This window comes from Neoarius graeffei, chromosome 27 (assembly GCF_027579695.1).
Source record: "Neoarius graeffei isolate fNeoGra1 chromosome 27, fNeoGra1.pri, whole genome shotgun sequence".
NCBI lineage: Eukaryota > Metazoa > Chordata > Actinopteri > Siluriformes > Ariidae > Neoarius > Neoarius graeffei.
In genome coordinates this window covers 27,175,639-27,189,014 of record NC_083595.1, presented here as the reverse complement: position 1 = coordinate 27,189,014, position 13,376 = coordinate 27,175,639, and the positions used below count along the sequence as shown (strand labels likewise).

General features: G+C 41.9%; 1 protein-coding gene across 1 annotated transcript in view; it reads left to right on the top strand.

Annotated features, from left to right (window-relative positions):
* Window positions 1–13,376, top strand: part of piezo1 (piezo-type mechanosensitive ion channel component 1) — a 353,209-nt gene that overhangs the window by 216,678 nt on the left and 123,155 nt on the right. The window contains exon 6 of the mRNA XM_060911720.1: window positions 12,525–12,735. Within this exon, the coding sequence (XP_060767703.1) occupies window positions 12,525–12,735 (211 nt within the window). The remainder of the gene's footprint in view (window positions 1–12,524; window positions 12,736–13,376) is intronic.

Here is a 13,376-nt window from a genome sequence, read left to right as displayed (position 1 = left end):
GATGTGTTTGAGGAAGCAGGTTTTAACCCTCCCTGGTTTTAGCTGTCGTTTGATGGGGGAAATTGCTGATGGGTGGGAATCAGAAATTACTAAACTTGGGAAGAAAATGCAGGGTTTTTTTTTTAAGCGTCTCATCAGTTCCTTTTTAGCTTTGTGTTGCGTCATTTCTGTGCTGTTGTCTTCAACGTTATTTACTGTCGAAATGAAATTAGCGGATCCAGAAAAATTATACGATTTTTGCAAATATTCATGAGTGGCCTGTTGATTTAGACTGTTTTATTCCTGTCTTATTAGTTGCTGGTAAAGCAAGTCAGGATATCAAAACAAAAAAATTATACATAATATACAATTTATAATGTACAAACAGACCTTTTTATGATAAACCAGCTCCAGGGATAGAGCCTGAGCTCAGGTTACTCTGTGGAGTTTCATAGTGCCTCCGTGTGTGGGTTTCTTCTGGGTTCTTCCAGTTTCCTCCCATCTCCCTGAAACGTAGGTCTGTATGTGCAGCTACTGAACATGAATGAATGAATGAATGAATGAAGCCCAGGGAAAATCACTCACTGTTGCCGAAGATGGATTGATAGATGAATGAATGAAACAATCAGTGCGTTTACATGCACATCCAAATCGAGCTGCTGTCGGTAATCGAGCTAAGGGTCCCAGCAGGGGTGCCAGAGAAATCCAATCCTACATGCACACAAGGAAATCGAGCTATTGTGTGAGGTACATTGTGCACCCGAGCCACAGGTGGCGCTACACGCCCCATCGTGTTGGTACACTTCCGGTTGTCGTCATGAAGAAGAGCTATTCAAGAGTATAAACAAAGTTATCAGTTCCGTGTTCACAAGAAGAGTGTTTGTAGTTTGTATGTACGAACAGAAGTGTTCCTAATAAAGTGGCGGCTAAGGTGAAGTGTCATGCCGACCGAGGCTGTTTTTTGTTTTGTTTTTTCGACCGAGGCTGTTGTGTTTCCCGCTTGTGGTCTCGTCACTCGTCACTTCCGGAAGGGGCAGTGCTGAAGTAAGTAGCTGGACTACGTAGCTCGATAGGGTTTACATGCACTAAGTAGCTCGGCTACAATCGCATAATCTAGGTCGTGTAGCTCGATTACGAGAAGTCGAGTTCGGTTCAATTTCAGCCGAGCTAAGGTGTATCCATGGCATTTAGAACTTCGATTTCAGTCGAGCAACGGCAGAAATTCGACTTTCTCTATGTGCATGTAAACGCACTGACTGTAACATTACAACCAATCTACACTCACCGGCCACTTTAATAGGAACTTGTTCTTGATTCGAAGATTCCTGTTCTTGGCTGCAGGAGTGGAACCCAGCGTGTTTTTCTGCTGTTGCATGCTGAGATGCTTTTCTGCTCACTACGGTTGTAAAGAGTTGCTATGAGTTGCTATATCCTTCCTGGGAGCTCGAACCAATCTGTCCTCCTTTTTCCTCTGACCTCTCTTATCAACAAGGCGTTTGTTTCCGCCCACAGAACTGTCACTAACTCACTCAGTGTTTTTGTTTTCCCGCACCATTCTGTGTAAACTCTAGAGACTGTTGTGTGTGAAAACCCCAGGAGATCAGCAGTTTCTGAAATACTCAAACCAGTCCATCTGGCTCAAACCAACACCCACGCCACAGTGAAAGAAAGTCACACTTTGAGATCACAATTTTTCCCGTTCTGATGTTTGAAGTGAACATTAACTGAAGCTCTTGATTTGTATCTGCATGATTTTCTGCATCGTGCTGCTGTCAAGGGATCGGCTGATTAGAGAACTGCATCAAACAGCAGGTGGATGGTTGTTCCTAATAAAGTGGCTAGTGAATGTATATTAGCTAGATGAAAATATACTTCATTCACTTATCAATAGCTGTGTTTCCATTAACCTGCTTAATGTGCAGTTTGAAATTGCAAACTAAAATAAAAGAGTAATGCATACATGTCAACCTATACGGAATGTCCGTATTTTATATGGATTTGATTCAATAAACGTAGTATACGGGCGTATAAATAAAGTTATACGGATTCTTTAAAAAAAAAACTTCAATATTTATGTAGAGCTATAATCAATTCCCACGATGATAAAAGAGCGCATAACATTTACAAACGTACTGTACACCACAGACAGCCAGTAAAGAGTCTTATGAAATCGTGCATTATCTTGTGGTAGCGAGACTTCGTTCCACTTTTGATCATGCGCACACCGCATTGCAAGAATCCCGCCAACCGTGAAGTCATAGACATATAAACATAGACGCCGCCTTCTGCGTAGAATCATACGTCATCCTCGCCGCCATATTGGATGTGGCAAAGTGGAGATTCTTCACCCATCTCTGGTATAGCGTCTAGACAGTATCCGAGAATAAAGATGCCTCATTCATGTGCTGCGTTTAACTGTACCAACAGGTTTACCGTCCAAACGAGATCACATGGGATTACCTTTCACAGGTGAGACTGGAAAAATACTTTTCATTGTATTTGGTCATTATAACGTAATTTTACGAACAGATTTTCCTGACTTTGTGGCTAATATGAAGTCTCGTGCATAATAGCCGCTCAGTGAAACCTGTCTCCAAACAACGAAGTATTTCCTTCGTAACTACGCTGATAACACTTTGTGTTTTTGTCGAACATTGGAGCTTTGTATTCATTCTGAAGGTTTATTGTTATTAATATTGAATAAAAAGTAACTGGGATATATCATTGTTAATTATCATTCAAATTTTAGGTAAATTATTTAAATTTGCATCTTATACGGATTTTATAAGGGAAATACGGATTTTGGAGGTCGGTTATACAGGTTTGATTGACCAAAGGTTGACATGTATGGTAATGGAACCACGTGAATTTCTAAGGGCGCTTTCACACCGCTAGTTCGATTATTTGGTCCGCACCAGGCAGTAAAATTGTTACATTGTAGCATACAGACTGCGTGTGGTCCGCGTTCACACATGCAAACGAACCAAATTGGTCTGCATGACGTTTTGTCATCTTCCAGTGGAAATAAGTGCCAATTTGGACTTTCACAATGGAGCGACACATTCGCACACTGTTTCTTGCACTGGTCCTTGCTTTTTATATCGTCAACATTACCCATTTCTGGGGGCGTCGTGGCTCAGGTGGATAAGGCGCCATACCATAAATCCAGGGACCCGGGTTCGATTCCGGCCTGAGGTCATTTCCCGATCCCTCCCCGTCTCTCTCTCCCGCTCATTTCCTGTCTCTACACTGTCCTATCCAATAAAGGTGAAAAAAGCCAAAAAAAATCTTTAAAAAAAAAAACATTACCCATTTCTGGCAAAATATCCAGTTCCGGAATGAGTCGTGGCTGCAGCTGGAGAGCGATCTTTGGATATACTGGATTCGCCGAATGCGTATAGTGCGTCATTTCAGGCAGAGGCTGAACACTATTTTCACCAATGCTGTCCTGCTGATGATGAGACAAGCACCTTTCCAAAGACCCACAAGGTAGGCTATAGTCTGTTAGCCTGACAAGCCAGCCGGCTTTTACTGTAGAATCTGTTATGCTGTAGGTTAATACAGGGCAATCTGAATTTCCCACTGACAGAATGCTGACAGAGCTGGAGCACGCGCGTGTGCCTGATGCCGCTGTTTACAGGACATTATAATGATCACATTGTGTAGATGCTCACGTCATTATCTTTATAGTTATTAAAATAGTTACTATTCTTAGTGTGGGCAGCCTTTTACATTATATCCAGTGTAGACACACCCCACTTTTCAATGAAAAAATGTGCATATTATGCGTATTTATACCCGAGTTGGTCCAGGTTTGCGTTCTCACCAGAGGGACCGCACCAGAGGGACCGCACCAGAGGGACCGCACCAGAGGTTGACATTTGGTGTGGAATCAAGCAGACCGAGACCACCCCTTTTTGGAGGTCTCGGTCCGCTTGATTTAGTGCGCACCCGAGGGCGATTGATGCTTTCACACCGACAAAAACGAACCGAACTAAGAGCTTTTGGTTCGAATGGACTGTTTAGTGCGCACCAACTGCTGTTGGTCTGAAAGCACCCTAAAAAGCTCTCAAATACCACAAAACATTTTTTACACTGGGCGGCACGGTGGTGTAGTGGTTAGCGCTGTCACCTCACAGCAAGAAGGTCCGGGTTCGAGCCCCGTGGCCGGCGAGGGCCTTTCTGTGCGGAGTTTGCATGTTCTCCCTGTGTCCGCGTGGGTTTCCTCCGGGTGCTCCGGTTTCCCCCACAGTCCAAAGACATGCAGGTTAGGTTAACTGGTGACTCTAAATTGACCGTAGGTGTGAATGTGAGTGTGAATGGTTGTCTGTGTCTATGTGTCAGCCCTGTGATGACCTGGCGACTTGTCCAGGGTGAACCCCACCTTTCGCCCGTAGTCAGCTGGGATAGGCTCCAGCTTGCCTGCGACCCTGTAGAACAGGATAAAGCGGCTAGAGATAATGAGATGAGATGAGATTTTTTACACTCACATGAAGTGGTTTTTAGTAACTCATCCGGCCTATGCGATCACGTGTCGTCCGTCATCTGTCGTTGTCGTTCATCCACAATTTACAAAAATTGCTCCTGCTCCTGCAGGATTGATGGGATTTCAATCAAACTCGCTTACAATGTTCCCCAGGTGGGTGTACATAAAAGTTGTCAAGACGGTGGTACCACCTGTCATATTTATGATTTTATGGGCATCTTGGCCCGTATGAGCTACAGCCTCTTTGAGGCTATTTTTCATTCAGATGATTCGGTGAAGCAATATTTCCTAAAATTGAAATAGAAATGCAATTTTCGCATGGACATGACATGAACAAATAGAAATGCTACCTTTCGGAAAAGAGTGCTCTGTAAGAGCTTTCGCAAGAGGAGGAAACCCAGCTTTAATCACCAGGCTTGTAGTACTCGAGTCTGACTCATGCCCTAATTTTAAGGACTCGTGACTTGGACTCGGACTCGTGCATTAACTGCATTCGGACTCGTAACTTGGAGACGAGGACTTGGATTTTTTCTTTATTTTTTTGTGACATGCCATAATAATTTGGCATAAGATTTATATCTACATTAATTTTTATACTAATTTTGTGCAAGAGAATGCACATTCACCTGTTCATACGTCATGTTCAGGAACAAACTAACGTTAATGGCGCTAAAATGCCTGGAGAGACGCCCCAGGATTGTCCGCTTTGCTTATACAGACTTCTCGTGCAGTGGGAAAAAACGCACTGCTATGTGTTCCATATGTAGAAGAACTATCGAGGAGATGACGGGGACAACCTCGAACTACAATTGTCATTTGGTAAGACTCCACCCAGAGAAGGAAGTGACACGCTGTGTTCATTGCTCTGTTGATAGCGGGGTTTGCTGAGCGATGAACTAGCAAGTATTTACCCTCTCTCATGTTATTTGCCCTGTTGATAGCATGGTTTGTGTCGGACTCGACTCGGATCAGTAGTGGACTCGACTCGGACTTGACTTGAAATTTTCTTTAATGACTGGGACTTGACTCGGACTTGAACACTGGGAACTCGAGACTGACCTCGGACTCGAGGTTTAGAGACTCGACTACAACACTGTTAATCACACAACACCACAAAATGAAAACACAAACGACTTGCAATAGTGTTTTGTGGAAATGTTAAAATATTTCTGTTTTGCTAAAAACTGCAATAGAAACCCAGCTAATGTCACAGGGCTTGACATTAAGGACTGCCCGATTGCCCGGGGCAAGTGAAACACGCATTTGGGTAAGTGGGATATGTCCCCGACATGCCCAACCGGGCAAGTTGGAATGAGCATATATTGCAAATTAGCACCACAAAAATTAGGCTTTTTATCTTTTATTTCAGTTCCTAAAAGCGTCCCTCACTACATATCCGCCATTATGTCTTGGCTGTTTTCTTAGTCTCGGTTTCATTTACTGCTTTATAAGCCATTTTATATCCCCCCGCTGTTGTAGTATGGTAGTACTGTTTATAGACTCCTTGTGCATGATGTCACACATCACGTGATAATTACAGCTGGGGTCAGACAGACACTGTCTTTCATGCAAGCAAGGCTTAATCTGTCTTCAATATGGTTAATTTTTGTGCTGTTTTTGCTTCTTCAAACAGAGAAATAGATAAAAGGCATTACCGTCTCCCCGCAATCAAGAAAAATGTTAACAAATAGAAGCAAATGCTTTAAGAACAACGAAGAAATGAGTGGTTAAAGAATATGATGAGATGAGTTCAGCCTGAAAACTCCAGAGAAATTCACAATTGTATTTAAAATGTATTTTACAAAAACGGAAAGTCGGAAGTGAGGATGGAAGAGTTTGCTTAAGAATCTCATTTTATTTTTTTTCTGCTCGCATTTGAGTCGGCGCCTTCATGAAAGTGTTTGATTTTCTTACAGGTGAAGCCGCTTCCTTATTCGACACAGAAAACCCAGATTGGTTTCAAACAACTCGGGCATAAAAAACTCAACAAAGAGCGACATGCACGATAAATCCTGAAAGAACAGAACAGATTAAGAGCAGAGAGAGCTAGAGCTTTGTTTCTGTTATCAGAGGAACACAGTCCTGTGCAAAATATTTATATATCTGGGTTTTGTTTTGTTTTTTACATCATCCACCTCTAGGTTTAAAAAACCCCAAAAAAACAAAACAAAACAACAAAAAAAACCCACCATGCTGCGTCACAACAGACCAGCTGCACTGAGTCAGTTACAGGTTGCCAGGTCTGTATAAAACACCCACAACCTACACACTAAACAATAACTTTAAACTCAAACATTATCCTGTCTGTCATGACGCAGTGCAGGGTTTTTTTTTTGTGTGTTTGTTTTTTTTTAAAACCTAGAAGTAGATGATGTAACAAAGATATATAAATATTCTCAAATACAGTACTGTTCAAAAGTCTTGGCACCCTATTGTTTTCTTCATACAAACTTTGTTAGCGATTTCTATTTTATGATTTCTACATTATCGAGTAATGAACCTACAGTCTGAGGGAGTTCTACACAAACACACAGAACTTTACAACAGCTGCATGCATGTGAAATGGAAATAAATCGACTAAGGCAGGAAAAACGATTTTGGATAAAATTGTTATTGTCCGTTGCAAGTAAAAGTAAAAAGTAACCAATAGCCAAATTTAATAATAAACTTAATCAATAACCAAACGTCTACTCAATGTGTCATCTTCATTTTATGTTGCAATTCACAACTATTCTGTGGTTTTCCTTAAAAAAAAAAAGTAGTACTCGCAAAATAGGGGGCAAGTGATAATATTGGAGGAGCAAGTGGAAATTAACCCTCACTTGTCCCCCAGGGCAAGTGGGTTTAAAAGTTAATGTTGAGCCCTGTGTTAGTTTCTCTCTCTCTCTGATTGTGACTGAGTCAGGGATACATCCTTGAGTCAATCACTGTAGCTTTAATATTTAATTATCTAGGAAATTTTAATGAGGGCTGTATTTAGTAGATGGAAAATTCTTTTCAGTGTCTGTTAGGTTTTGATCTTTCTGTGCTGAAGGGAGTCAAATTGACAAAGTTTGATGTCAGAATGTAGAGCTCTGCCGCCAAAGAGATTCTGCCTCACAGATCGATCCAGGAGCAAACAGTCACGGACACAGGCATGAGAATGTGTTGTAGCTCTGTGATCAGATGATGATGATTTGATGGTTGAAGCTAAGTTATCCCTGCATAACATAAATGGGTGATGAAGCATTACAACAATGGTTTAGACGACACTACTGTATGAAAGAAGAAAGACGTTATGTACCATTACATTACATCACCCATCAGGATCATAGTGTTATGAAGAGAAGCAAGACATTACTGGTCAACATCACCTTCATTAAACAGAGAGCAGAGTGAATGAATGAAGATAAATCTCAAGGATTTAACTAACCAAAACCAGGAGCAGTCAGACCAGCCCGTTCCAGGTTCAAGCACGCCAGACAAATATCTCTGTCAAGTGGTTTTGCTCAAGAGCTCAGAGGATTATTTGTTCTTCCTGTTTGAACTGCAGAAATGATTTCACCAGTTTGGCAGATTAACACAGCTAGTATTTGAACTCATGTATGTATGGGAGCATGACACACACACACATTTTATATATAGATACATATATAAATCAAAATACATAGGGGTTTTTTTTCACTCTTTCGGTATCGCTCAACTCCAGTTGACTTCGGATCATGTAGTAAGTGAGATAAGTAGTGGGTAGACTTATTTGACCAGTGGGCGAATTACTGAGCCCATACATTACACACCATTCAGGTATATCGGCACCTGGTGCTCAAAAGTCATGACTGAATGCTGTCAAAAAGATAATATCATGTTAACATGTTTTAGTCCATTGGTTTCTGTTGGCAGTTCAGATAAATATTTATATAATTCATTCATTCATTCATTTCTTGGGGCTGCTATTTTATATTTTAAAAGAAAGAAAAAAAGGAAGGGGGAAACAGGCATACTATACCAAGCAATTTGCTCCAGGATGGGCTGAATATTACCGCACAATGTTGTAGTCGAGTCACTAAACCTCGAGTCCCAGTCCAGTCTCGAGTCCCCAGTGTTCAAGTCCGAGTCAAGCCCAAGGCATTAAAGAAAATTTCGAGTTGAGTCCTCTGTTGATCCAAGCTGAGTCCAAGAACAAGACTCCAATAGCACCATTTGACGGTGGCTGTTGCTGCCTTTATGTAAAAGCGTCTCTGCTACTGTGTTGGACTAACGTTGCTGCTCGACTGCCCCGTTTTAGTTAACAGGCTACAGATAAAAAGCTTCTTCATCGTTCAGCAAGCCCCGCCCACTATCAGCAGGGCAAATAACATGAGAGAGGGTTAACACTAGCTAGTTCATCGCTCAGCAAGCCCCGCCCACTATCACCAGAGCAATGAACATAGCGTGTCACTTCCTTCTCTGGGTGGAGTCTCGCCAAATGACAATTGAAGTTCAAGGTTGTCCCCGTCGTCTCCTCGATAGTTCTTCTACATATGGAACACATAGCAGTGCATTTTTTCCCATGGCACGAGAAGTCTGTATAAGCAAAGCGGACAATCCTAGGGGCGTCTCTCCAGGCATTTTAGCACCAGTAACGTTAGTTTGTTCCTGAACATGACGTATGAACAGGTGAATGTGCATTCTCTTGCACGAAGTTAGTATAAAAATTAATGTAGCTATAAATATCTTCTGCCAAATTATTATGGCATTTTACAAAAAATAAAGAAAAAATCCCAGTCCTCGTCTCCAATCTACAAGTCCGAATGCAGTTAATGAATGCACGAGTCCGAGTCATCAGTGCTCAAGTCCAAGTCAAGTCACAAATCCTTAAAATTAGGGCACGAGTCGGACTTGAATACTACAAGCCTGGTACAAGTCAAAAGAAGCATCATAAACATAATTACATTACAGGCATTTAGCAGACGCTCTTATCCAGAGCGTCATACGACAGGACCCTGATGTACCCACAGCAGTGGGCAGCCTGGGGAGCAGTTGGGGTTTAGGTGTCTTGCTCGAGGGCACTTCAGCCATTCCTATTGATCCAGGGAATCGAACCAGTGACCTTTTGGTTCCAAAGCTGTTTCTCTAACCTTTAGGCCATGGCTTCCCCAACTAGTCATTAATAGTTAAGGGAACTCTGGTGGCCATTCATGGAATTTGGAACTTTGTCAACAAAGCAGATTTAATGTAATTGGATCTTTATAGATTGTAATCGAATACCCCTGTACTAGATTATTTTCTGTTTTATGTTTGAGTGTATATAACTGGCTAGTGTTACTGATAAATACAATGAAAAGAGGCACATAATGCCGAATAATTACTGAACAAATAAAGTGTGTTGCACCCTTTTTGGCACTACGGTTTCCCATCATGCAGTGCAGAACAGAACTTAGAGAAAATATAACTGCTAATGAACTGGAAGCTAAAACTGACCAATTCATATAGCACAGCAAAAACTGCTGGGTAAAGGTGACTCATTATACCCCTTTTCCACATGTTGACTCAGTTCCCTGAGGTCGTAATGTGACAGGCTTTGGTCAAAATACCACAAGGAAAAAGCACCACAGCACCTTCTCTCCAGAAGTGGTGTAGTGGGTTAGCACTGTCGCCTCACAGCAAGAAGGTTCTGGGTTCGAGCCCAGCGGCTGACGGGGGCCTTTCTGTGTGGAGTTTGCATGTTCTCCCCGTGTCTGCGTGGGTTTCCTCCGGGTGCTCTGGTTTCCCCCACAGTCCAAAGACATGCGGTTAGGTTAACATGGGGCAGCCATGTTAACCTCCAACTGCTCCCCAGGTGCTGTAGCACTGCTCTAGGTATGTGTTTGCTCATTGCTCACTTGTGTGTGTGTGTGTGTGTGTGTGTGTATTCACTGCTTCAGATGGGTTAAATGCAGAGGACGAATTTCACTGTGTGCTTAAATCTGTGCTTGAGTGTACGTGTGACAAATAAAGGCTTCTCTCTCTATCTCCCCCTGTTCAAAATGGCCTATTTGAGCGCCTGTTCCTTTAAATGACTCACTGCTCACCAAATCCCCCTCTTCTGCCAGTCAGTCAGGTATCACTTTCCTTATGAGTATTCATTCGCAATGGCAATTCTCAAACCATAAGTGGAGATACTCAGATGGGGTGGTATAGTGCTAATTCTTGAGTTTCACGTGACGTCACATCCGCCTCATTAGTTATTCAAAACTTTAGCTGGTGGTCTACCAAAGCTCAGTTGACAAAGTGTTTGTACGGAGAAGGTGCATTGCTTGCATGAAAAATGCCTTACACTTGCGTTGTTTTAGGTTGTTCGAATCGATCAAACCATGAAACTGATAAAAATTTCTTCAGGGTTCCCCGTGAACTAAAAAAAAAAGGTGAACGAACACAGGATTTCACAAAAAGACGTCGAAAAAGGTTGCTTTCGAACCTCTCACTGAAATCAAAGGGAGCCGAGTTAAAGCACGCTCGAGTTTGCAGCGATCACTTGGTGAAAGGTTTGTATTTCCCTCTCAGCTATGTCCTTAGCATTTTCCAAGGACTTTTCTTGCTATGTGTCATTATTTTACGGTACTTTTTTTAGTCACGAAGCGCTAAAGTCCCCAGCTGTTTCTTTGTTTCCTCCTCACAAAGTCAATATGCATGAAGGTCGCGGCAAAATTCTTCCCCAGCCGTACAGTTACAATGCGCCGTGATCACTTCTCCTTCTTGTTTAACTAAGATCCAGGTCTTTAAAGGGGTTTCTGATGATCTTTGTGAATGATTTACCTCAGAGATAAGAGCCGGCACAAGTGAGAATCAAGCTAACTGCTGTTTGTTTACACTTCAACTTGCAGCAGTTCGTTGTAAAGACGCGAACGAAGAGTTTAAAAAAAAACATACTTACACGGGCGAAAACAATACAGGATTCATTCGTCAGCGACTTGATCCCGAGGTCCTTTACCCAGCCACGTACAAAAAAGTTGTAAGCCTCCATACTCTTCCACGCTTTCATCTGTTTTGTGGTGTAGAAGGACGTCTGCAACACCAGATAGTTCGAGATGTCGGGGAACTCGACTGAAGGGTAGTTTTCGAGATCGTATGACAAATCCTTCTTTCCCAGACTGTAGGGGTCGATTCCATTGGACATAGCAATCTTCTGAATATATCTAAAGCGAGCAGTGGCTTCTAGGTTACGAGCATACTCTGATAAGTTATCGCTAGTTGTTTGCACTACGGCAGCTGTTGTAGTTTGCTAGACCACCAGCTGTTTTAGCGGAAGTGAAATCGCTAAAAAAAAGTCACATGAAACCCAAGAAAGAGCTCCGCTTGTGACCTAGAAAGTGGAGACAAAGCTGAACTTCTTGTTGAAGCACATGTTTTCTGAAATAGGCAGCCCAAAAGAAACGGACTCTGTGTCTGATTTCAGAGTTTGTGTGTTGGTAGGCTCCAGATACCCACATGTATGTGCACAAGCACTGAAAAAGTGAGTTAATCATAAAATGTCCCCTTTAAGTTGGACAGTTTTATATGCAGTGGCAGATCCAGCAGTTTTGGTTATATCACATACGTTTTTCAAGTCAAGTACAAAATATAGTTTGAGTTTTAATTAAACAAACTTTTCAGTCTGAACCATGTGCTGATCTTCGAAACCTCTAGTCTAGACAATTCCAGGTATTTGGTCGTGGTACACAAGAACAGCATCAGTGTTTGTGACAGGCTGTTATAGACTTTGCTTATGATAAGTAAGAAATAAAACATGATGGGGCGTGCTATTTTAGGAAACTAATCCACGACCCCGGAGCTGAGTATTTTCCCATAACTGCATGTCCCAAAGTGTTTCATTCCTCTAATAACACAATTGCCAATGATTTACATTTTTTTAAAATTAATTAAAGAACTTTTGTCTGTTTATAGACACATTTAAAGTTGGAAAGTTAATAAGACAAAAATGCAGCTTGTTACGTTATCTAGAATCTGGAAAGAGCAAACTCTTCTGATTTTGAAGACTTCCCAGTGTCTGAAAAAGGAGCAGCTTAACCTGTGACTGTTACAAAGCCCTGATACTGGAGACTCCTTCCTGAATTCATTTTAGGAGACCCAAACAGACGAAGAAGAAGAGGAGGAGGAGGAGGAAGAGGAGGAGGAGAAGAAGGAGGAAGGCGGCGAGGGGGAGGAGGAAGAGGACAAGAAGGAGGAAAAGACCAGAGGACCAGCTCAGCTGTGTGCCCGTCTCAGAGCTACAGCTCAGCGCTTTCTCCACAACATGGGCAGAGTACTGGCCGTCACGCTGCTGGGGCTGGCTGGTGAGACACAACACACATACATTAATATGGAATGTACATATGGAGAATTGTATACAGAGAAATCATTCACAGTGAAGGAATGCGTATATTTTTATAACATGCAGTCTGATAATATGGAACATGTAGAAAACACAGATACTGTATGCAGCATACAGAAAGTACACCAAAACACTCATGCTTTGGACATGTATTGTCCTCAAGGAAATAATTTACACAGAAATGTCACTAAAGTTAATTACGGAATAATAAAAACAACGGGGTGTGCTGTTATTTAACAATTATTCACTGAAGACGACGTGAATATCAGTGAATAATAACTGAAACGAAGTCGAGGTTATTATTCACTGAGCCTGAGGCGGATAATTGTTTTAGTATAAACACACAGATGATTTTTTTTTTAAAGTATTAAAAATAATTGATTTCACACTTCAAAAGCGGTATACAAATGTAATAAAGGCACGTCGCAGACTTGTCACTTATCTATGCGAGTCACATAAAATACTTTGTTTTGAAACAGTGTTGTACCCGAGTCATTAAACCTCAAGTCCGAGTCCAGTCTCAAGTCCCCAGTGTTTAAGTCCGAGTCAAGTCCAAGTCATCAAAGAAAATTTCGAGTTGAGTCCATTATTGATCCGAGTCCG